The 24,616-nt window shown below is 37.6% G+C and overlaps 2 protein-coding genes and 1 long non-coding RNA gene across 3 annotated transcripts; all 3 read right to left on the reverse strand.

Annotated features, from left to right (window-relative positions):
* Positions 1 to 12,005: 12,005 nt before the first annotated feature.
* On the reverse strand, positions 12,006 to 12,338 carry LOC113342935 (acanthoscurrin-1-like). Its single transcript, XM_026587300.1, has one exon. The coding sequence runs from the start codon at positions 12,336 to 12,338 to the stop codon at positions 12,006 to 12,008; it is 333 nt and encodes a 110-aa protein (XP_026443085.1).
* Positions 12,339 to 12,672: 334 nt separating this feature from the next.
* LOC113342957 (pentatricopeptide repeat-containing protein At2g03880, mitochondrial-like) lies at positions 12,673 to 15,555 on the reverse strand. Its single transcript, XM_026587323.1, has one exon. The coding sequence runs from the start codon at positions 15,392 to 15,394 to the stop codon at positions 12,875 to 12,877; it is 2,520 nt and encodes an 839-aa protein (XP_026443108.1). The 5' UTR covers positions 15,395 to 15,555; the 3' UTR covers positions 12,673 to 12,874.
* Positions 15,556 to 16,490: 935 nt separating this feature from the next.
* LOC113342900 lies at positions 16,491 to 18,248 on the reverse strand. Its single transcript, XR_003356901.1, has 5 exons — positions 18,212 to 18,248; positions 18,013 to 18,103; positions 17,151 to 17,205; positions 16,937 to 17,074; positions 16,491 to 16,635 (listed from the first exon to the last, which is right to left on the reverse strand). It is a non-coding gene; the product is annotated as an uncharacterized LOC113342900 (long non-coding RNA).
* Positions 18,249 to 24,616: the final 6,368 nt, after the last annotated feature.

Genomic DNA, 24,616 nt, shown 5'->3' on the forward strand with positions numbered 1-24,616 from the left:
TTTTCTTCTTAAACGAATGGCCCATTCAGTGGATTCGTTTTTCATGATCGCAACATAGTAGTTTTTGAAGAAATTATCAATAGTGTACTCCGCAGGGTTGATGGCTTTATCACGGTATGATACATTTCGAACTTCATAAGAATTAGAGGTTCATAATCCTACTACACGACGAGAGTATTCCAAAGCTATTCTAATAGCATCTCCACTCAACTGAAATACACCTCTTGCGAATCGATGATCGGATAAAATTTCATAGAATAAAGGAATTTCTGGATTATACAATGGGATAGGAAGATTATTCAAAAGTTGTCCTAATGAAATGATGATATTTTGATTAGACCACTGTTCGGAATTTATTAACTCAAGATTGAGTTTAGACGAATAATCAGAATGAGAAGGAAGAGAAAGTGAATAACCTCTTGTGTCAAATTCTTTCTTCAATTTGGTGAATTCAATTTCCATCTTTTTACCAGCTGGAGCCATTATAAGAATGGGAATAACGGATATATAGGTAAAAAAAAATGTATATTAATCAGATCAATGAAATTACAGTTAAAGTGCAGAAGCAGGCGAAAAGAAAGAAGAAGGTAAAAATAAGAAAGAAGAAGATGAAAAAAGATATATAAGAAAAATTTACTCTCATTTTTCAAGATTTTATCTCATTAATGCGAAGAATGAATGGATATAAATAGACGGTTATAAGGACGTGTCAGATAAAGAGTGGATAAAAAGACACACGTAAGTGAGGAAAGCTCAAATTCTGAAAATGTGTCGCCAAAGCAGAATATGAAAAGTTGAACATGTGTGATATTAGTGGATGGAGATTTCTCATATCGCTCACTTTATAGAGAGAACGAAATGAGAAGAGGCAAAATGTAGGAGTGAAATATCGCACATTCATTATGTATGCGAAGTAAAGGTCATCAAATATAAGCGAAGATCATCGCACATACTAAAGTTAGGATGACGTATTTAATGATGTCAGCATAGTCACAAGTAAAGTGTGATGATCTGTGCGAAAATGTAAAGTGTGCGAAGTTGAACGAATGTACATGAGCAATTGTAACGCACAGGGATTCCGAAAATAAGGGATCTATTAGCTGTCATCCACTATATATTAATCTATATAAAGGGAAGGAAACTGTTTATTGTGGGATCTTCAAGGTGAGTGTTAGACAAGAAATCAGGAGAGATAAAGTTTATTCGGAAAGCAAGTAAAGTCTTTGTAATATTTTATATTCAATCTTAAGATCTTGATGAATAAATAAATGGATGTGGTCGTAGGATTTCCTGCAACTACAGAGATAAGGGTGTATAACTCTTTCCCCGCTTTATGTCTTATCTTCTTCTCCTTTCATGTGGTTCACAAAAATTTAGTGGCTTGGTAATACACGATACCTTTAACTTCATGAGTACGTAACTAATTAGTTTACGTATTTGACTAACATAATCGAGTAAGACGACCACATTTACAAAGACTTGAAATCAGTTTGAATTCGGAATCGATTTTCAAGTTTAAGGGACAAACAGGAGACAAAATGATAAATTAAAGGTGCACTAACATGCTTTGTCAAGGGCGGTTCTTATAAATTTTAAGAATATCAATTAACTTAAAAAACTCAATAATTTGCATTTACAACAACCTATACAACTCAGTTAACAGCCTCCTCCACCACCGCCGCCTCCACCACCACCTCCACCACCACATCCGCCACCCCCTCCTCCGCCACCTCCTCCACCACCACCACCGCCACATCCACCGCCGGTACTGGCAGCTCCACCAACCATAATAACCACACCTCCACCGGTGTTATGATTTCCATGACGATTTCGCATGTTTCCCATATTCGTTCTTGTGCTCTGACCCTGGTTGTTTATGCAGCTACATATACCAATTATCCAGATACATACAATGATGCAACCAACAATTATAAAGGGTATGAAAATCAACTCCATATATGCTTAAATTTCCTTTGTGCTTTATTACTCTGTAATAGTAAACTCTTCAACTTTCCCTTATGACAAATCTCCCTCTCCCTCTGTATATATAGATAAGGCTGTACTCTTTGCCCAATTTATGTCTTATTGACTTGGTAATACGCGGTTCCTCAAATTTGATGAATACGCAATAACTAAGTAATTGACTAACATAATTCAGTAAGACGACCACATCGAAGACTTGAAATGATCAATAAATTATTTGGTCAATATCATCAAGGAACATCTGAACCATCCAGCAGTTATGATTTATGGAATGTTGTAATCATAAGAACTTGTACAATGTGTCATTTTATGGGCTTTGAATAGCAAACCTATTATGGATAGTCCTTGAAAGTAAAATTTCTTTGTACAAAACAAAAGCTATATAAATCAAGATTCGGTACGGTGAGTTATTTTTCGTAGAACCTAAAACAGACTTTAGCAAACAAATGTTCGTCTTAAAGAGTTAGTATGAATCCCACATGCTGCTGCTGGCTGTGGCTGGACTTGAAAGGGTTGAAAGCAGCCATTTCTTTAATGTTTTTTCATACGTATTCTATTATAAGGTACCTACTTCTTATGGTTCAAGAACCAGGAGGTTTCTCTACCCTTTCTTCTGTTAGAGTATGTGTGTGACTTACTGTATTACTTTCTACTGCTTCGGTCCATACCATGTTGAGTCACAGTCTTATCTCTACTTGTACTGTGATGAGTCATGTTTATCTTTACTTTTGTGATGAGTCTGTCTGTACTTTTCTTGTTCTCCAAACAAAACTTCTCTATATAAGAAGTACTCACATGTGAAGCCTTTATGACAACAACTCATCAATAATATCATTTCATTGAATTCTGTCATGGTATCAAATTTCCCAGGGATGTGATCTGCTAGGTTTTTGAAAATCTAAGGGCTTTCCTTTACTTTGCTTCCGCCGTTGCCCTAATTATAACACCTTATACTTTATCAAACTTTATCAAACTTCACTGAAACTTCAACATACCTTCTTCAACCACAATGACGCCGCCGCCTGCATCTCTTCACTATGAAGTTACTACAGACTTACCGTTTACTTCAATCCTACACTTTATTTCTCTCAAACTTGATGATACAAATTTTTTAGTATGGAAATCACAGATGTCTTCCTTCTTGATCAGTACAAATCTTTTTGGATATCTAGATGGTTCTTTACCACCTCCTGCAGCTACTACTGGTGTTGGTGTTGAAGTTGTTACAAATCCTGCACATCTAAAGTGGTTAAAATGGGATCGATTTGTTAATAGCTGTATCAATGCTACCTTCTCACCTTCTATTACAACAATTGCATAGGTTTGGTCTTATCTCGACACTAAATTTCAAAATCAATTTTCTTCTCGTAAATGTTTACTTAGAAATCAGATATATAATATGAAGAGAGGTTCTAAATCTGTGAGTGACTATATTCAAGAAGTTAAAACCATCACAGATTCCTTAGCTGCTATTAATGAACCTGTCTCTGAAAGTGATATTACTATGCATGTTCTACAAGGTCTGGGTAAAGATTATCATGATTTTATTGTTGCTACTAAAAATCGTGATATAGAACTTTCTTTTGCTGCTCTTACATCAAGACTTATCAACCATGAGCAGTGGTTGAAAGGTCAAGAACTAGAAACTATAGCAGAATTAGACCTTGCTTCATCTGCATTCTTTGCTAAGAAGACTTTTAATTCTGGTTCTACTTCTGGGTCAGCTAGTTTTAATTCTTACAGATCTAATGCACCTTCCTCCTACACCTTTGTTGATTATGACTCTATGGAGTGTCAGATCTGTAAGCAAGTTGGTCACTCTTATAGTGTTTGCAGATACAAATATACCCTATCTCGGTATTCAAAACCTAAAACACCACTATCTAAGACTTCTAAACCTCGAGCACATACTTGTATTCAGGTAAATGCAGCATCTTTCTCTAAGATGTCTGTCTATCCGGCTGCGACTGATTGGTTACCTGATTCTGGTGCCTCTCACCACATTACAAATGATGCTTCTCTGCTTACAAACACTACAACTTGTGATGGGTCAGCTCAAGTGATGGTTGGTAATGGACATTTTCTCCCTATTACTCAAATGGGTGATTCAGTTCTTCATACTTCTACTGTTTCGTTTACCCTGTCAAATGTATGTTTTGTGCCTACAATTCAAAGAAATCTCATCTCTGTAGGATAATTTATAGATGAACATAATTGCACCATATCTTTTTCACCATGGGGCTATGAAATCAAAGATGTTACTACAGAACATGTGCTAGCTGAGGATCTTAAAACTAACAATATTTACCCAATCACTAGCCCACCATCTCAACCACCCACAACCCTTCTTTCTGTTACTACATCTTCACCAATTTGTCATAAGCGTTTGGGACATGCAGCTCACAAGATTGTTCATAAACTCAGTGACACCGATCAAATCAAATTACTCCATTCAGAGTTTGATTCTATTTGTCACCCATGCCAGCTGGGGAAGAGTAAACGCTTACCATTCAAAGCTGCAGATAGAAGTGTTGCTGCTATTCTTTCATTAATTTAATGTGATGTGTGGGGACCTGCACCAGAATTGTCTACATTGGGTTATAAGTATTACATACTCTTCATTGATGATTTCAGTCGCTTCCATTGGATTTACCCCATGAAAGATAGAACTGAAAGTGCATCTTGCTTCAATCATTTCAAAACCATTAATGAGAATCTTCTTTCTTCAAAAATCAAGGTATTTCAAACTGATGGATCATTTGAACTTGTCAAGGGAAAGTTGATATATTATCTAGATGAATGTGGTATTACTGTTGCAATTTCATGTCCAAATACACCTCAACAAAATGGCTTGGCTGAGAGGAAGCACAAACATATCACTGAAATGGGAAACACTCTCTCCATGCAAGCTTGCCTACCAAAATCTTTCTGGTTTGATTCATTCATAACTGCTACTTACTTAATCAACTGAACACCAGCAAAATTGCTTGACTTTCTCACTCCATATGAAGTCCTCTTCAACAAGACTACAAATTACTCTCTGCTCAAGGTATTTGGTTGCACATGCTATCCTATTCTTGGTGATTACAGAAAGGAAATGTTAAGTCCTAAGTCTTCAAAGTATAACTTCATTGGATATATCTCTAATCACAAGGGTTACAGGTGCTGTAATAATGATTTCAAGAAGGTCTACATCTCAAGAAATATTGTGTTTGATGAAACATTGTTTCCCTTTTGCACCTGCACATCTTCATCTACTTCACCTACTGCAATCATTGAACCTTTACCTAAACAACTTCATCAATACCTATTACAACTATTTCAGATTCTTCTACTGCATCCTCAACTTTGGATTCACTAGGTGAGTATACAGAAAATGAAGATGAAGTCATCTTACAACCATTAGTTCCTGTTACCCATCCAATGCTTACAAGACCAAAGGATAGTATCACTAAACCAAAATACCTTCCTGACTTTGTTACTCATTTTACAACCCCTCATGCTTTCTGTACCACTCTTACAAACTCTATTCCAACTGAACCTAAGAGCTACAGATCAGCAATTAAAGATGAAAGATGGACTGCAACTATGCAACTTGAATTTGAAGCCCTCCAAGCAAATCATACTTGGAATATAGTTGAGCTGAAGCCTGGAATGAATGTTTTGGGTTCTAAACGGGTTTACAGAGTTAAGTTGAAACCTGATGGAACTGTTGATAGGTGTAAAGCTCGTCTTGTAGCTCAGGGCTTCCTCCAACAAGATAGAATTGATTATAATGAAACCTTCAGCCATGTTGTTAAGTTCACCACCATTCGAGTTGTTCTCACTATATCTATCTCCAAAGGTTGGATCATCAAACAATTGGATGTCTCCAACGCTTTTCTTCATGGAGATCTCTCAGAAACAGTTTATATGAATCGACCTCAAGGATTCGTTGACTCAACTAAGCCAAACCATGTCTGCTTGCTTAAGAAATCTCTATATGGACTTAATCAAACCCCTCGTGATTGGTATGAGAAATTCAGTGGATTCCTTACGCAGCAAGGCTATGTTAGAGCAGAAACAGACCAGTCAATGTTCATCTATCACTCTCCTACATCTGTGGTGATTCTCTTACTCTATGTGGATGATATACTTCTTACAGGAAACAATACTGAGTTTATTGCTTCACTGCTCTCTAAACTCGATAAATCATTTGCAATAAAAGATTTGCGAGAACTTCATTACTTTCTTGGCATTGAGGTAAACCTGACTGCTTCACCTGATTCAGCAATCTTAACTCAGATAAGGTATACTCTTTATCTTCTTGCTAAAGCTGACATGCTTGACTGCAAGCCAAGCAACACACCAGTTACTACAGAAAAAATATTTCTGCTCGGCTTGCTGACATACTCACTAAAGGGCTCACATCTACTCGTTCTGATATCTTGAAGTCAAACTCGATGCACTGCTTCCCCCCTGCTCAGGCTTGAGGGGGAGTGTTAGAGTAAATGTGTGACTTACTGTTTTACTTTCTACTGCTTCAGTCCGTACCATGTTGAGTCACAGTCTTATCTCTACTTGTACTGTGATGAGTCATGTTTATCTTTACTTTTGTGATGAGTCTGTTTGTACTTTTCTTGTTCTCCAAACAAAACTTCTCTATATAAGAAGTACTCACATGTGAAGTCTTTATGACAACAACTCATCAATAATATCAGTTCATTGAATTCTGTCATCTTGAAAAGCAGCTTTTGGCGCCATTTCTAGTAACTACTCACCTGATATGTAATATTATTTAGTTGAATTGTTATGGTTTGAAAAGACATAAGGTACTAGCATTCTTTGCCAAAGGTGGTTCTTATAATTTTTAAATATCAATCAATTAACAAACAAAAACAAAACAATTTGTATATTTACAACAGTATACAACTCAGTCACCCGGGCTTTAGCCTCCTTTAGCCCAGGGATAGGTCCGTCCCTGATCTGAACCATCCAGCAGTTATGATTAAGAACTTGTAGAATATGTCATTATTGGTTGTGAATAATATATACAGTAAAACCTCCATACATTAATATATTTGGGGATTCACAACTTTATTAATATATGGAGGTTATTAATATAGGGAGGTATACCTACAAAATGTAAAATGATTATAGTTCAATGTAAGATAATGTACATATATATTTATAGTTCAAAATACACAAGATCATGTATGTATATCTAGGAACTTGTGGTAACAACCCAAAAACTTATCTCGTTTTCTCAGATAACTATAGATAAGTATTCTATTTCATCATAAATTTCAATGTAACGAGCTCTATAACTCTCTACTATAGTGTTGATTATTAATATATAGAGGTAAATTCCTTAAGATGGGACTGAAAAAAACATTAATATTAAAATATGTAGGTTATTACTATTTATAACTGGCCCAACTTGAGACCATAACTTGGAGGTTATTAATATATAGAGTATCGATATATGGAGGTTTTACTGTATATTTACATATTATTCTCTTCGTAATAAAATTGTGTGTTCTTGTTCATGATGTCTTAGATAGCGAGTAGAGATCTTTATTTGGGTGTACAGTGGGATCTCTGCAGTTACAGTAGTACTTGAGCTATTTTTCTTTTATATGATAAGATTTCTAAACTAACTGGGCTAATCCTATTGGTTAATTTCTTAACCTTTTATTTTTCCTTCTTTTTGAGCTAATAAAGGCTCTTAATAGTCCTTTTGTCATCCTTTTTTAGTTAATCACATGTAAGATTACAAGAGAGAATTAGGGGATCTATGAATGAAAGAAGAGAAGAAAACAAAAAGATAAAAGAATTGCATGAGTTCAAAACTCACGAGTACCAAATTCTTTACGAATCAAATAAAAAATCAACAAAAAAAAAATCATATGACCTAAAAGCCGCAGAGTGTGAACAATCACAACCTACAGAAATATGTTAGACTGAGGTGGTTGATCCTACCGTCGTCTAGTGTTATTAGAGGCACCCCAGTTTGCAATTAGATCAACAAACGCATTGGCTTGTCTAGTTTCGGTATGCGAGAATCTACCATACCTAGCTCATTATCATGCGTTGTTTTTGTTATTAGAGGTGTAAAACGTGCCGGCCCTGCACAACCCAGTCCACGAAGTCACGTGCTTTGCGTGATGCGTGTTGGGTTGGGTTGTGCTAGAGATTCAGACGTGTTGTGCTGTGCTAGCACACTTATTTTATGTTTTCAAAAATAAATATTTTTGAAATATTTTAGTTAGTACAGTACATGTATTATAACATAAATAAATTAGCATAACGAAAATAAAACTTCAGAACTTGGCTAAAACAATGATCCTTTTGTGAAATATGCATCTGATTTGATGTATTGTGTAGTATTTTACGCATGACGTGGCATGCTTTCTTCATGTGCGTGTTGTGTTGTGTCGCGTGCTAACATGTGCCGCGTGTTGTGCCGTGCTAATGTGCCTATTTTTCTAGCACAACACAACACATTAAACAAACGTGTTGTGCCCGTACTGGGCCAGTCACGTGTTGTGTCGTGCTGTGCCCGAAGTTTAACGTGTTGTGATGTGCCATAAACATGTTGGCCCGTCCCAATTTACACCTCTATTTGTTAAGAAGAAAATAATACTCCCTCCGTCTCTAATTAGATGACCTATACCATAAATAAGTGGAGTCATAGATTAGTATTATTATAAAAAATATGTAAAATTTGATAGTCATATTTATATTCATCAGATAGGTGTTTTAAAATGCTTTCCGGTGATACAAAATTTACGAAAATCCGTTGTATAGTTTGAGAGATGGATCATTTCTAAATTTACTAGTAAATTTTAACTAGGTCATCTAATTAGGGACAGAGGTAGTATATTTCTCCAGATTATATAATTTGCATTTAGAACAATTCATACAGCTGGCTAACTGAGTTAAAAGCCATCCTCCACCTCCACCACCACAACCATCCCATCCTCCACCTCCAACACCATCATCCCATCCGCCACCTCCTACTCCACCATCATTGCCGCCGTATCAACCTTCACCATCATCGCCATCTTCGCTGCCCCCACCTTCAAAATCATGGCTGTTGCCTCCGCCCACTCCTATATTCATGCTTGGGCTCTATCCCTGGTTGTTCATGTTGGTACATGTACCAATTCTCACGGCTGATGGAAAGATGCAACCAAAAACTATAAAGGCTATAAAAATCGGCTCCATCTGCTTAATTTCGATACCTTTTCCTTATAACATTTCAGTAAGGTTGTATTCCTTCCCTGATTTATGTCTTATCTTCAACTTTCAACAAATAGACTCGGTAGTACGATGCGGTAACTTAGATTTCAAGTATGTGATCAGGGACGGACCCAGGATTCTTTTAATGGTGCGGCTGGTTAATATTAGTAGCTTTGCGGCCGAAATGGGCACTAAATTTTTTATTGGCTTGAGTCTCTTATTTAGTTCGCAAGCCTGTTTATATAATATGCGATGGATAAAAGAATAAAACTTAAATTAAATAATTGATATAATAAGAGAAATTGATTTTTGAGAGCGAATTTCTCAAAAACTATAGATGTTTACAATAGAAATGTTGTAAATATGAAGGTTGCCTTGTGTAATAGATAAATAACATGAAGATGCCATATTTTTTCCTTATACGCTTATCACTTTGATTGCATGGGCTAAAAAGTAAATGGGCTTATTATGACTATCAGTGGGCTACCTTAAAATTTACAGGAATTATACATGGCTAAACTTTCATTGGGCAGAATCAGGGACGGGCTAGAGCCCCGTTTAGCCCTCTCATAGGCCCGTCGCTGTATGTGACTAACATAACTGAGTAATTAAGTGTTTGGTAAACTATGTGACTAACATAACTGAGTAATTAAGTGTTTGGTAAACTATATACTAAAAACTAATGTTGATTAAAAAATGATCAAATTATGTTTAGTAAAATATAAGTTCACTTATTGTAGTTGTAACAAATGACAAAAACAGACATAATCTTTAATATCCTATATCCTTTTATTCTGTTTTATGGGATTTAACCTTAATTAGATATTTATATATATTTTGAATAACTATTTTTCATTCTAGATATAATTTGAGATATAAAAAAAAACACTTCTTTAATATTGGCTTATATTTTTATTTTTGATAATTTTATTCTATAAATTTCACTACATATTTGTTTTCTTTTAACCATTAAATCCCATTAAACTTTTAGCAATCTCATCTCTTAATATCTTTTTTTCCATTTCTTTTGATCTCCGTCGGTTAGTAGAGTTATGTTGCTTTTTCTTTTATGAAGGAGTTGAAGGCCTAGCAATCGCTACAAGCTATAAATATACACAAGAAAGTGTAGAATGAGTATCAAGACTATGTACAATATCATTGAAATGGTATATAAAATAAAATTAAAAATAATAAGATTGGAAATAACAATCTTTAGAAAATATGTTATGGAGAATAAAAAATTGATTAGATATTTTTTTTCTTTTTGATAATCAAGCCAGTAGTATTTTATTTCAAATAAGAAACGTTTACATGATGGTTTTTAAGAAAAAACAAGTACAACATAAGCATGAAACAAATACAATGATAGATGCAAACCGAAAATAAATCGCGAAGAGAAAGAGCGATCCACAACGGTAGCACCCAAATTTTGTATGTAGAGATTGGAGAAGGAATAGTACTCGAAATCATAGTTCGACCATTTTGATTGATTTTCTTCTTGAAAATAGATACTCATATGAGACAGGAGTGATTTTCCCAAAAACTCATGCGTAGCGAAAAGCCCAGAAACCCGAGATTTATTATTCTATTGAAGAATAATTTGATCTTGCCTCCGTCAAATCGCCGATGTACTTGTATCCAACAACTCAAATCACGAACAAATCTATAGAATGAAACACTATCAAAAGTGCAGATAAAATCGCCCTAATAGCGAAGAGAATAATTGCCCTAATAGCGGATCTAATAGCGAAGAAGTTTATTCAAAATAACTAAATAACTCTTAGAAACAAACCATCACTGATAAGATCAAAGGTTTAAGCGCAATTTTGGTCATTTATAGAATATGTTAGGGATATAAAAGAAAATCATGCATTAAAATTAGGTGGAACCAAAGCTTATGCTTTTAGAGCTTTTAAAAGCTCCTCTCCCCTAGCTTTTAAAATTTGGGGTGTTTTGGAAGTGCTTTGGGTTAAAAAGCACTTTGAAAATATTTTACCACACACTAATATGAAAAATTATTACTATATATAAATTTTTTAAGTATTTTTTGAAAAATAAAAGCATTACCAAACTCAGCCTAAGACGACCACAGTGGTTGTTGATATCTTTTCAAACTTGTAACGGTGGTACGGAAAAATCTGGGGCAAAGAATTGAAATGCCCCAGTGCGTCAACTTTCAGTCCAAAATAGTTAAGTAATGAATTTGGCACACATGTGAATTAGCACACGTGAAGAAAAGTCATTTTTAGCCCTAATTTTTAGAGGGAATGTTATAAATACCCTCCATTTTTGTTGACCTTGCACAAATACCTCCGAGGGGTAAAAAATAACCTTTTTATAGTCAATTTGATAAAGTTGACTCCACTTTTTGGAAGCAACTCCACCGAACATGAATTTTTAGCATTTGAATCGAATTTCTTAGAACCGAATTTCAAAAATTGGATTACCCTATAATTAAACTCTTAGCTTAAAATTGGATTACCCAGATTGAACTCTTTAGTTTTCCAATTCTCCCAACCGAACGAGGTGTAAATGGTAACGAGAAGGCTAAGTGCAACAAAGTATTTAGACAGGCAAATCTGGGACAAACAACCACGACAAATTAAACCTGGTCTAGGTGAAGCAAAATGACCAATGACCATACAAGTTAGACATACGCATAGAGGGAAATATGGAATATTGTCATCATAGGGACAGAACTTATACAGTGTGTAAAATCTCTTTGTACAAAAGCTATACAGACATAACCATACAAATTAACAAAATAGTTTGTATTTACAACAACCTATACAACTCAGTTAACAGCCTCCTCCACCAAATCCTCCTCCCCCACCTCCTCCTCCACCTCCACCACCACATCCGCCACCAAATCCACCGCCACCCCCTCCTCCACCACCACATCCGCCGCCACCAACACCAACTCCTCCACCTCCACCACCACAACCGCCACCCACTCCTCCACTACCACAGCCGCCGCCACCAACACCAACTCCTCCACCTCCACCACCACAACCGCCACCCACTCTTCCACCACCACAGCCGCCGCCGGTGCAGGCAGCATCTCCACCAACCATAATAACCACACCTCCACCGGTGTTATGATTTCCATGACGATTTCGTGCATTTCCCATATTCGTGTTTGTGCTCTGTCCCTGTTTGTTTATGCAGGTACATATACCAATTATCAAGGCTGATACAAAGATGCAACCAAAAACTATGAAGGGTATGAAAATCGGCTCCATATATGCTTAAATTTCCTTTGTGCTTTATTACTCTGTAATAGTAAACTCTTCAACTTTCCCTTATGACAAATCTCCCTCTCCCTCTGTATATATAGATAAGGCTGTATTCTTTGCCCAATTTATGTCTTATTGACTTGGTAATACGCGGTTCCTCAAATTTGATGAATACGCAATAACTAAGTAATTGACTAACATAATTAAGTAAGACGACCACATCGAAGACTTGAAATGATCAATAAATTACTTGGTGAAAATACATCTGAACCATCCAGCAGTTATGATTCATGGATCGTCAAAATCAGAAAGAACTTGTACAATGTGTCATTTTATGGGCTTTGAATAGCAAACCCATTCCGGAAAGGCCTTGAAAGTAAAATTTCTTTGTACAAAAGCTATACAGTACTCTAATGCCATCTACTGCCAATCTACCATGCATTTTTACAGCTACATTTCCCATTACTGAAGTTATGATACTTACAAGAGTCTTTCACAACCAAGTCTCTGCCTAAGAATGTTGACATGAACTTGCAGGCAGAATGACAATCTCCACACATACGAACGTTTTTCATTATGCGTATTGGCACACCTGGAGCCAAAGAGAGGAGTCCGAAAGCTAATGCCTTCATTTCTGTGTGATGAAGACCTGGTCCTGCATATTCTTCTTCTTCTGCATTGTGTAATAAATGGTTTCTATCAGCTACATAACCCAATTCCTTCATTGTTCTTTCTATCTCTGACAATTTTGTGGAGATTGCCTCTTCTGGAACTTGGTCTGACACGAATTCGTATACCTTGTTTCTTACTTCAATCCAGCTAGAACTTGATCTCGGTGAATTGCAGTTGGTTTTCATCTTTGTTGCGTTATCCCAATTTCCCTGAGTCAGAAGAACTTGCTGTAGCAGTAGCTTAGCAGTTACATCAGTTGGTTCAAGTTCTACAAGTTTCTCAGCTATATACTTTGCAATGCTCATGTCACCGCGTATGCGACAACCTGAAAGAAGAATTTTCCAAGCATTTGGTACTGGTTCAAGTTTGAAGACACGGTTAATGAATTCTTTGGCCTCTTCAAACATTCCCGCACGACCCAACACTTCAACAATGCAAGAATAGTGCTCTATCATTGGCTCTATATCATAATTCTTCTCCATAGATATAAGTAAATTAAAGGCTTCACTAACCAGACCCATCTGAGCATATGCTTTCAATGCAGATCTGAAAGTGACCGAGTTCGGTGACTTATGTATCTTACACATAAGAGTAAACAGTTGGATAGCTTCGGATGAATGACCATAATTCACATTTGCGGAGATCAATGAAGTCCAAGAATCAGAATTCTTCTCAATCATAGAATTAAAAGCTTGAGCTGCATCAGCAATTTGTCCACCTTTAGAGTACATTCTAATAAGAGAATTGCAGGCGCAAGGATCGGACAGAAGCCCTCTTTTGGTGGCGTAACCTTGTATTTGTCTTCCGACATTTAAAAGCACGAGATTTGCACATGAGTTTAGAATATGACCAGCAGCTTTGGAACTAATCTCCCCGTGACATAATTGAATCCTCGTAAATATTGTTAGAGCGGCATTCGGTATGCTACACTTGGAATACATGTCAATCAGTGAGCTAGCCACCAACGGGTCAGATTGCATATCTTGCTTTATGATCTGCGAATGAATAGATTTTCCTGTTTCCAGATCAAATTGCAGAGAACAAAATTTCAAAATGTTTGCGAAGATAAATTCATCACATTGTTTACCGTTCAGCTGACAGAAAATTTTCATGGGAACTTCTCTCAAAGGATTCGGGCTCTCATGATCGATGCACGCAGTGTACATATCCAGGAGACAATTGACGACAAATACATTCGACTCGAGCCCAGCTCTAATTACATATGCATGAACTTCTCTTCCCTGACTCAAAGCTCCTACACCAGTTATGGCTTGAATAACACTCGGTAATGTGTAATCGTCACAATAGAGAGCCTCATTCATCATAATACGAAAGAGTCTCAAAGCATCCCAATTTTGGTGATTACTGACCAATCCCTTAATAATAGTATTCCAAGAAACCAAGTTCCTCTCAGGCATTTCATGAAAGACCTTCTCTAATGAGCTTGAATCCCCACATTTCGCGTAAAAATCCATCAAACTGTTCTGCAAATATAAAGAAGAACAAAATCCCATCTTAATTAGACAACAATGAACCTGAATTCCAAAATCGAAGCAACCCAAAGTTGCACAAGCACCAAAAACCATTGAAAAGGCAAACACGTCTGGCTCAATTCCAGCTTTAATCATCATACAGAAGAATCTCAACCCTTCTTCCTCCAGCCCATTTTGCACATACCCGTTAAACATTGAGCTCCACGACACCACATTCGGCTGTAAAATCCCATCAAAAACACGCGCTGAATCCTTTATAGAACCACAACTCGAATACATCATAACAAGCGCATTCTCAACAAACGAATCCATAAGACCATCAGTTTTCAATACCCTGCAATGAATTTCACGACCGTAATCAAGATACTCTAAACTCGAACAAGCCCGCAAAACAATTCCATAAACAAAAGAATCCGGCTGAATAGCCTTAAACCCATTATTCAGAACCATTTTCTGAAAAACTACTAACGTTTCAGTCTTAGGTCCATGGCGAGCATAACCTGACATAAGAATCGTCCATGAAACCAAAGTTCTGTCAGGCATTTCATCAAACAGTTTCTGTGCCTCATCCATAAAACCAGAGTTTGCATACATTTGTAAGTAAAGATTATAAAGAAACAAACTTTGTTTTGTATTTGCTTGAATGGGTTTGAATTTCTTAACATTTGGAGTAACAATTTTGCTGCTGCTGTGAAGAATTTGAGGTGGGTTGTTGTTGTAATGGTGAGGATTGATTGAAGGTGGTAGAAATGACTGTAATGTGGCACATGTTAGCATGGGTAGCATCAATGAACTGCCCAATTTGGATAGTGAGCTAAGGATTTTGCTAAATGCAGCTGAGTGTTGGCATGGAGATGGAGAAGAAGAACAAAATCCAACCAACCAAAAAGTGAAACACTGGTTTTGCTTGTAGTTTCAGCTGCTAGTGTGGATATCATTTCTTACCGTTTGGAACCTTCTCTGCCACTTATTTTCCTAGAGAGATGTGTGCGAGCAGAAGGGTATAGAAAACTCCCCTTGTCGGCTTGAGGTGTCAATTGGGACGGGCCGGGGCAGCTTGGCTCGTTCCTAGCCTAGGCCAGGCTAGACATGTTTCATATCCAACTACCCAAAAAGCAAGTTAGGCCTTGCAGGCCAGGTCAAACTTTTCCTATGAGGTTTACAGCCCTAGCAGGTTGACCAGACTATCGGCTTTTTGTATTTTTAAAGTTTTGCGATAACTGATTTAATTTTTGTTAGGAATTAGTAGATTGAATGAATTATGGTTTAAAATAATCTTAAGTAATTAATCTTTTAAATATAGAAATGCAGTGACTAAATATAACCCACAAATAGTTTAAATACAACCTTCATTAATAAATTAAACAAAAATTTAAAACCAAACTTAAGTATGTAACAAAAACCCTCTTTAATCTTCTTCAGTGGTCTATCTTTATATCGGTTATTATAAGAGAAAAACTACCAGCAAATTTTGCATTGATGTAAAGACAATGGTTTCTTTAATTGTTTAGGAATCATGAAGAGCTTACAATTCCAAACAAGACAGAGTTCTGGCAACGTTTAAGAATCACAAACTATTAAGCACAAAATAAATGTTTAATTAGTTCTCTAAAAACAATTATTTCAGAATCTCGATCTTGTTTCTAGGCACAATCGGTATATAATTAGTGTTTAATTGTTCATGGTAAAAGTATGATTATCTAACCAGATCAACTTATAATTAAACAAGGGTTTTTTAATAAAGTAACCACCTTTTTGAACCATATTTAAGAAACTGGCCGTTTTTTTGAATCTTTATATAGACTGACCGATATTGACATTTTCCATCCCGTTTTTTTCAAAAAACGGATTTAGGTATTTAACTGGCTATGTGGCAGTTAACCTGCTAGGTAAAAGACGACTTAACCCTCGTCTGAGTTCGTAACCAAACCAGTATCGAGTCAACTCGGTGACTCATTGCAACGGTCGGATTTGTAACGGTTGGATTTGTAACGGTCAGATTCAGCTTCATTCATATAAATTAGGCCCTGCAGAGAAGAACCATAGTATTTGTCATACTCAACAGATCAAAAAAATAAAAATAAATAAGACATGAGCCAAAATGAAGTAAACTCTCCAGGCAGCAGTAGCAGCAGCAAGGTAAGATTAAGATTAAAACAACCCCTAATTTCATGTTCTATCTGTGCACAGGGAATTCATGATCCAAAGGTATGTCCTTGGATTTATTCCAGGTGCAAATATATACCATGTAATGGTATAAGGCAACTATTGTGTTCAAAAGCAAAAGAAACAAACGAAAAAAATGTTTTTGAAGTGTTCAATTCCAACCTGTCAGTACTTTGAATGGTTTGACGATGCCATCGATCCTGTCAAATGCAAGATGGTGAAATTACCAGTAGAGAATGGTTGTTACGCTTGCGGAGAATCTGGTCATTGCTTCAAAAACTGCCCACTGCAAAATCAAACCTGCAACAAAGATCACTGCAAATCAAAGATGGAGATGAATTTTTGCAAGAATGAACACAACAAGAACATAGCATACCTCACTTGTACAGATTGTGACGGTTTTAAATGGGTCTCAGATGAAGTCTTCATTGCTGCAAAAAACAGAATTATGCATTCAAGTTTACAACTTAATGTTATATGTAAGGAACTCAACAATCTGAAAATGTAACCTGCAAATGTACTAATAAAGAACCTGCCACTTTTGATTCAGCATTAATTCAAGTCTACAAAAGAAAAAAATATTGTCTTCTTAAACACAAAAAAATCAGAAAACGGATCTCAAATCATTTCTTCTTAGCCTTTCCATTTCCCCTTCCCTTTCCTTGTTTTATGTTCTGAGATACAGATCCAATGCCAAAGAAGTTCTGATAAAGGTTATTTATTGTAGAGGGTGGAGTAGAAGATGGTGTTATAGATGGCAGACTCATAGGTGTTGTGGAAGCTGGAGTAGAAGATTGTGTTGCCAAAGGATGACTGCCAGGCCCTGTAAAACATTCACCAACAAATGATGCCGTTCTCTTCTTCTTGTTTGACTTAGCTGCACCCCTAACTCCGGTGGTCTGACTTGGCTCTATGTTGCTGAAGGTGAAGCTTTGTGCATCACATTCAGTCCTTTGCCTCTTTGCAGTTGGATTAGATCCCACTTCACCACCAGCACATGTTATTTTGTTGTGGTTAGTAACATTTCCACATTTCCCACACCTCCTTTTTGTCTTCTCAACACGAGGTTCATCATAACTTCTTACCCTCTTGCTCTTGGGTCTTCCTGGTTTCCTACTGTGAGGAGGGTTCAAGATCTTCTTGTTCATGTTTGGCTGCAAGAAAAAATGCACTTATATCAATGTAGTTGAGAATATAAATAGGGCATATAGTTACAAAGTTTAAAGAAGAAAAAGTACCTGGACCCATTCACTTTTATCATCTAGTGGTGCAAAAGTTGGTGCATATGTGGCCTTATAGTTCTCCACTGAATAGTAATCACTGCAGTACCTGCTCAAGCAGAGTATGTAAAGGTTAGTGCAAGATACATTTAAGGCCTAGAAATTGCATAACTAAGTTCTGAGACAAGGTACAGATTTAGAAAAAGAGAAATCTTACTTTCTCCATTGTGGCCTTATGCTATGCAATGCACTCATTGCATGCATACAGGGGAACCCCCTCAACTGCCACTGCAAACAAGAGAAAGTCTTGGCAAGTATGTTCACTGTGAACACAGAATTCTTTGGACTAGTCACCATATATAACTCTCCAGCCACACAAGGGTCAACACCATAGTCGGTCACAAATTCCAACATTTTCTTAATCAATGTAACAGCAGTAGGAACCAAATTACCATCTATCCATGATGCAGATCCAATTTTCCTTTGTTTCAGCTCTGCATACCATAATTCCTAACATTACTAACCCATTCTGTCCATCAAGTGCAGTTGCATCCATCAATACTCCCCCATATTCCCCTGTTAGATGGCAGTCATCAAGCCCTATAACTCCCCTGCATGCTTTTCGCCAACCCCTCATTGCAGGTTCAAATGAGAGTGTCATGCTTTCAAAGGTGTTATTCACTGTGTCAAAAGTGAACTTAGCAACAGACCCATCATTGCATTTAGTAAACATCTTGCAGAATGCTGGTACTTCATTGTAACTTTCTTTATAGTTCCCATATAATGACTCTAAAACTAGATTCCTAGCCTTCCATGCACACTGATATGGTATATTTACTCTCTTTTCAGCTAAGAAGTCTTCCTTGATTTTATAAGGGTCTGGAACAACTTTTTTAGGCTTATTCTTCATCTGATCAAGAACAAAATCCTTTACAAAATGAGGATCAGCAGATCTATTCCTATTTTGGGGATCCCCTTCACACTTATGTTCCAAATTCACTTTCCTAAGAACAAAAGTCTTCTCAGCCTCTTAAGGTTTTAAGGTTTAGAATTAATATTTTAATCCTAAGAACAAAAACCTTATGTAGATTTTTAAGGTTTGAGATTTAGAATTAATATTTTAAGAATTGGAATTTTCTTAGTAAATCGAAGAAATTGTTAAAACGCTATGTTGACCAAATGACATACAATCAAAAATAGAGAATCAGTTGCGCAATAGTTTTTTTTTTTTTGCTTAAAGATGAATTGGAGAAGAAAACCTAGAATTGGGTGAAAAGATGGGTTTTCATAATCCAGATTATTTATTAAGTAAGAGTTATATTTAGTCAAGATATGGGTTGTATTTAGTCATCACCATGTAGAATAAAAGTGAAAGCAACAATTTTAATCCACACTTTAACAAAAACACATAACATGTTATTTCACGTAAAACTAAACTGTTTAAGAAAATTCAAAAGGGCACCGGGACGAGTTGTTTGCGAAGGTACCAATTGAGACTATCAAATTTTAGGAAAGTCCACGCCCATCCTTTTAAGCTATCTTGGCCGGTCCAGGCGATCCATAACGGATTGTAACGCACTTTGAGCTTCTACTGATACATAAAAGCTTTGAGGAAATACATGCATGCCGAGTATTTTCAATTATTATCTACATTCGTGCCTTATCCTAGATGTACATAATTCCAGAGAAAGGGTAGACGGTTGAAAAAAAAAATTAGTGGAGAACATCACAAACGAAACATCTTAGGAAGACTTTTTTACATGGATTATCAAATTTCACGAGATTATTAATCTTGTGAATCCAGTGATGAGAAGTGTTTTGTTTTAATTGATTTTTTAATTCCTTTGGAATGCGGTAATCCTCTGTATTACTCTTGATATTTGCGTAACAATTATAAGCTTCGTACCAAACATTTTAAGTTCAAATCCATACTAAATTAAGAAAACGAAAACCATACCAAAATTATGAAATTATTAGATTTTAAAAATGATGTTGGCCTTGAAAAGTATTTACATGCGGTATCTTCGGTTTGGTTTTTGCATATTAATTATTATTTTTTCTATTTTATTCATCCATTTTCATTTCAATGTCTTTCCATGCGAGCTAAAGAGCTTGTGAGAAGAAACATGCATAAATATTGGAAAATAAATCAGCACGAAATTCTACTGTTAATAATAACCATAGGTTCATCAAGGGAACATAAGAATACTCATCCAATTTCAAATTCTTGATTTTCGAAAATCCTAATTTTACTGACGGTAAATCTAAGCCTTTATACGAACGTGGCAAACGAGAAGCTCCTACGACTAGGCTCAGTAGTAAATCTATTACAATATTGTCGAGTAAGGTTTTGGAACAGAGTATTACTTTATTTAAGAAAGAAATAGAGGCCCTTCATGCTACCATTCGAGCTTTGACAATTCGAGTTAAAAGTTTAGAAAAGATAAATACATGAAAAAAAGTATAATTTATCGAGCTAACAAGTCAATTTTTCCAGGTTAAAGAATATTTTTCATTGTCTGTTATGTGAACCATAATATCTTACGAAGCGCATCCCTCTATGCATGCTTTATTTTTGATTTTACAAAATTTCATTATAAACATGTAGCAAAAATTGGATTTTTTTTTTTCTTGACTCATAAATCATCTCCAACGACATAGAAGTTTTATTTTAAAATTGCATATTTGGATAAAACTAACTATATTAAAATCATTTTCAAATTTTACTGACTCTTTGTTTTATTTTGAATGAAATTCGTGAAAGATTGGTTATTAATAGAAGATACTCTACCTTATTTACGGTCACAGGATATTCTCCTTAATTGACCAAAACAATAATAATATATATGGCCATTATCTCTCAAAAGAGGGTAAGGCATTATACCAAAAACCCTAACATGGTATCGACCTAATAGCCGATCCTCTTCTTCTTCTTCTTCTTCACCTTCTTCACCAAAATCAACAATGGCAGGAGATAAAAAGACAATCCATCCGGCGTTTGCTATCAACAACATCAAAACCCTAATCCCCATTATCCTAGACATCAAACAGGATGAATACTCATCTTGGGTTTTTTGTTGAACTCCATCTTCAAGCTCATCGCCTTCTTTTTCTCATCAATGAAGACAACCCCTGCAGATGTTGACGCCGACACCGTGCTCCAACTCGACGCTCTCTGTCGACAGGGATTTCTCCACCATGGCCAAGGATTAATGCTTACCGTCCTCAAATCTGGCAAACTGCTAAAGAGCTTTGGGATCATCTTAAGAAACTCTTTCAAGACAACAAAGGTAACCGCGCCGCGACTCTTGAACGTAAGTTTGTCAATCTTAAGTTTATTGATTGCAATAATATTGATGATTACTGCGATAAGCTAAAATCCCTGTCCGATCGATTACTTGATCTTGACTTCCCATGGATGACAAACGCCTTGTGATCCAACTTGTCAATGGCCTTCCGGAGGAATACAACACGGTAGCCTCTTTTATCCAACAATCAATGCCGACGTTTGATACCGCTCGATCCCAGCTGCGTACCGAAGGATTCGACGCTCACAGCAATCACAGTCTGCACCTACGGCTCTTGCTGCTGCAGCCCCAACCACAGAGCGTAACAATCAGCGCTCACAGCGTGGTGGTCATGCCAGACGTGGTGGTCATCGTTCATCTGCACCAGCCACCGAACCACCCTTGCTGCCAACACCTCCGTCCCCTTATCAGCTCTACGGTGCACCACAATGGGCAGTACCACCTTGTCCATATCCTACAGCACCTCCGGCAACACATTGGCAGCAACCTTCCAGCCGCGGTTCCTTCCACGGCCGTGGCCGTTCTGGTCAGTCACGCGTCGCACATCTGGCGTTGGACGTGCACAGGCATACTTTACTCCATCCACGGAATATCTTCAACCAAGCGACATTGCCGAAGCATACAGCTCCATGAGTTTATACTCACCTGACGATGCTTTCTATATGGATACCGGTGCTACATCGCATCTCACTGCGGATTCAGGTACTTTGAATACTGTTTTTAACACTAGTAATATTCATTCCATCTTAGTTGGCAATGGTCACAGTATTCCAGTCACTGCCTCCGGTACCAAGTTCATAGATATTCCGTCCCGCACCCTAAAACTCAAAGATACTCTTGTTGTCCCGACATAATCAAAAACTTGGTTTCTGTTCGTAAATTCACCACTGATAATCATGTGTCTGTTGAATTTGATCCGTCTGGTTTTTCTGTGAAGGATTTGCATTCGAGGAAGATTCTCCTTCGATGTAACAGTTCCGGGGAGCTTATCCTATTACTGCCTCTGCCGTATCACCTTCAACATCGTCTCTGTCTCATCCTATATCCCTTGCCGTGTGCTCTCATGACATTTGGCCACAGCCGTCTCGGCCACCCTGGGACAGCTATCTTAGATAATTTACGTGCAAACTCTTTCATTCAATGTAATAAAACTCAGTCTACCAAACTTTGTCATTCTTGTCAAGTTAGTAAACATGTTCGTCTGCCATTTTTTGAATCAAATTCTGTTACCTTTGCTCCCTTTGATATCATTCATAGCGACTTATGGACCTCACCATTACATGTTGAGACCGGTTTTAATTACTATCTTATTTCTTGTTAGACGACTCACAATATCTATGGATCTTTCCTCTCAAATTAAAATCCCAAGTTTATACCAAGTTCTTGGAATTTCGTTCCTTCGTCAAAACTCAGTTCGAACGTGAAATCAAAACTTTTCAATGTGACATGGGTCGTGAATTCGACAACTCATCGTTTCATGAATTTGCTCAAAAACATGGGTTAGTTTTCCGTTTCTCATGCCCTCATACCTCCTCTCAAAACGGCAAAGCTGAGCGAATGATTCGTCGTATCAATGACATCACTCGCACACTTATGTCTCATGCATCTATCCCTCCCAAATATTGGGCCGACTCCTTACACATGGCCGTCTACCTCCACAACATTCTTCCTTCCAAAATCCTAAATTTCTCTTCTCCGGTGTCCATTCTCTATCAACGTCAACCAACCTACTCTCATATCCGTACTTTTGGTTGTCTTTGCTACCCCAATCTTTCCGCTACCACTACTCATAAGCTTTCTCCTCGTTCTACTAAGTGTGTTTTTCTTGGGTTTCCAACCCATCACCGTGGCTATCGATGTCTCGACTTAGCCACTAACAAAATCATCTTGTCTCGTCATGTGACCTTTGATGAAAACGTGTTCCCCTTCAAGAACATTGTCTCTACTTCATCCAACTGTCAAAACTCTTCCTCTACACCATCTTCCACTCTCCTTCCCTTTCGTTTCTGTTACCCAACATCTTCTAATCCTACTGTCCAGCCTACTTCCGCTGCTACATCAATTCCTTCCCCTACTGCACAGCAACGCCCTGACGTTGCTCCACCATCTTCCGCCACTACACATCCTCCTTCTCCTGCAATACAGCTCTACACACCTCCTCATCGTCGTTCTACTACAGCACATCATCTCCACATTCCTCCACAGCAGCAGTCAGCTTACACAGCTCCTGACAGCAACACTTCAGCACCTGCAACAGCGCCTGTCTGCACCTCTTCAACACCTGCAACAGCGTCTGACTGCACTACTCATCTCCACATTCCCCCACAGCAGCAGTCAGCTTCCACAGCTCCTGACAGCAGCACTTCAGCACCTGCAACAGCGCCTGTCTGCCCATCTTCAATGCCTGCAACAGCGTCTGACTGCACCACTTCAGCGCCTGACTGCACTATCCAGGCAGTCACGCCTTCTTCTTCTACTCATCCTGGCACTTCAGCCAACTCCTCTCGTCCTGTCACTCGTGCATCTCGTGGCATCTTCCGTCCCATTCACAGATTGAACCTCAATGTTCAGACACCACAGCACATCTCCAACTTGCCAAAATCTCACCTTTATGCTCTTAGGGATCCCAACTGGACCAAGGCCATGCGAGATGAGTTTATTGCTATGTTAAAAACTAACACTTGGGATCTAGTACCACGACCTATTGGATCTCATGTTATTCGTTCCATGTGGTTATTTCGTCACAAGTTTAATGCAGATGGTACATTGCAGCGATACAAAGCCCGTCTTGTTGCCAATGGTAAATCGCAACAGGTTGGGGTTGATTGTTTTGAGACTTTCAGTCCGGTTGTTAAGCCTGCCACCATTCGTACCGTTCTCAGCATTGCCACATCAAAATCTTGGCCGATTCACCAATTGGACGTTAAGAACGCTTTCCTTCATGGGGACTTATCTGAGACAGTTTATATGCATCAACCTCCGGGATTTGTTGACCCTGCTCGACCTGATTATGTTTGTCGTCTTCGCCGATCTCTTTATGGTCTCAAACAGGCGCCTCGGGCGTGGTTCCAGAGGTTTGCGACTTTCATCACAGGTTGTGGTTTTCAGGGTAGTGTTTGTGATCCTTCTCTATTTATCTACCGGTCCGGCCGGGAAACTGCATACTTATTACTATATGTTGATGACATCATACTCACTGCCTCTACTGATGCTCTCCTAGCCCGGTTTATCGACCTGATGAAACTGGAATTTTCTATGACTGATCTTGGCCCGTTACATCATTTTTTGGGTATTACTGCTTCTCGTTCTTCCTC

Source organism: Papaver somniferum, unplaced genomic scaffold (assembly GCF_003573695.1).
Source record: "Papaver somniferum cultivar HN1 unplaced genomic scaffold, ASM357369v1 unplaced-scaffold_5, whole genome shotgun sequence".
NCBI classification, from domain to species: domain Eukaryota; kingdom Viridiplantae; phylum Streptophyta; class Magnoliopsida; order Ranunculales; family Papaveraceae; genus Papaver; species Papaver somniferum.

Bases quoted from the DNA above. Each gene is read 5' to 3' on its own strand.
- LOC113342957 (XM_026587323.1), bottom strand. From the start codon at position 15,394: ATGCTACCCATGCTAACATGTGCCACATTACAGTCATTTCTACCACCT.
- LOC113342935 (XM_026587300.1), bottom strand. From the start codon at position 12,338: ATGGGAAATGCACGAAATCGTCATGGAAATCATAACACCGGTGGAGGT.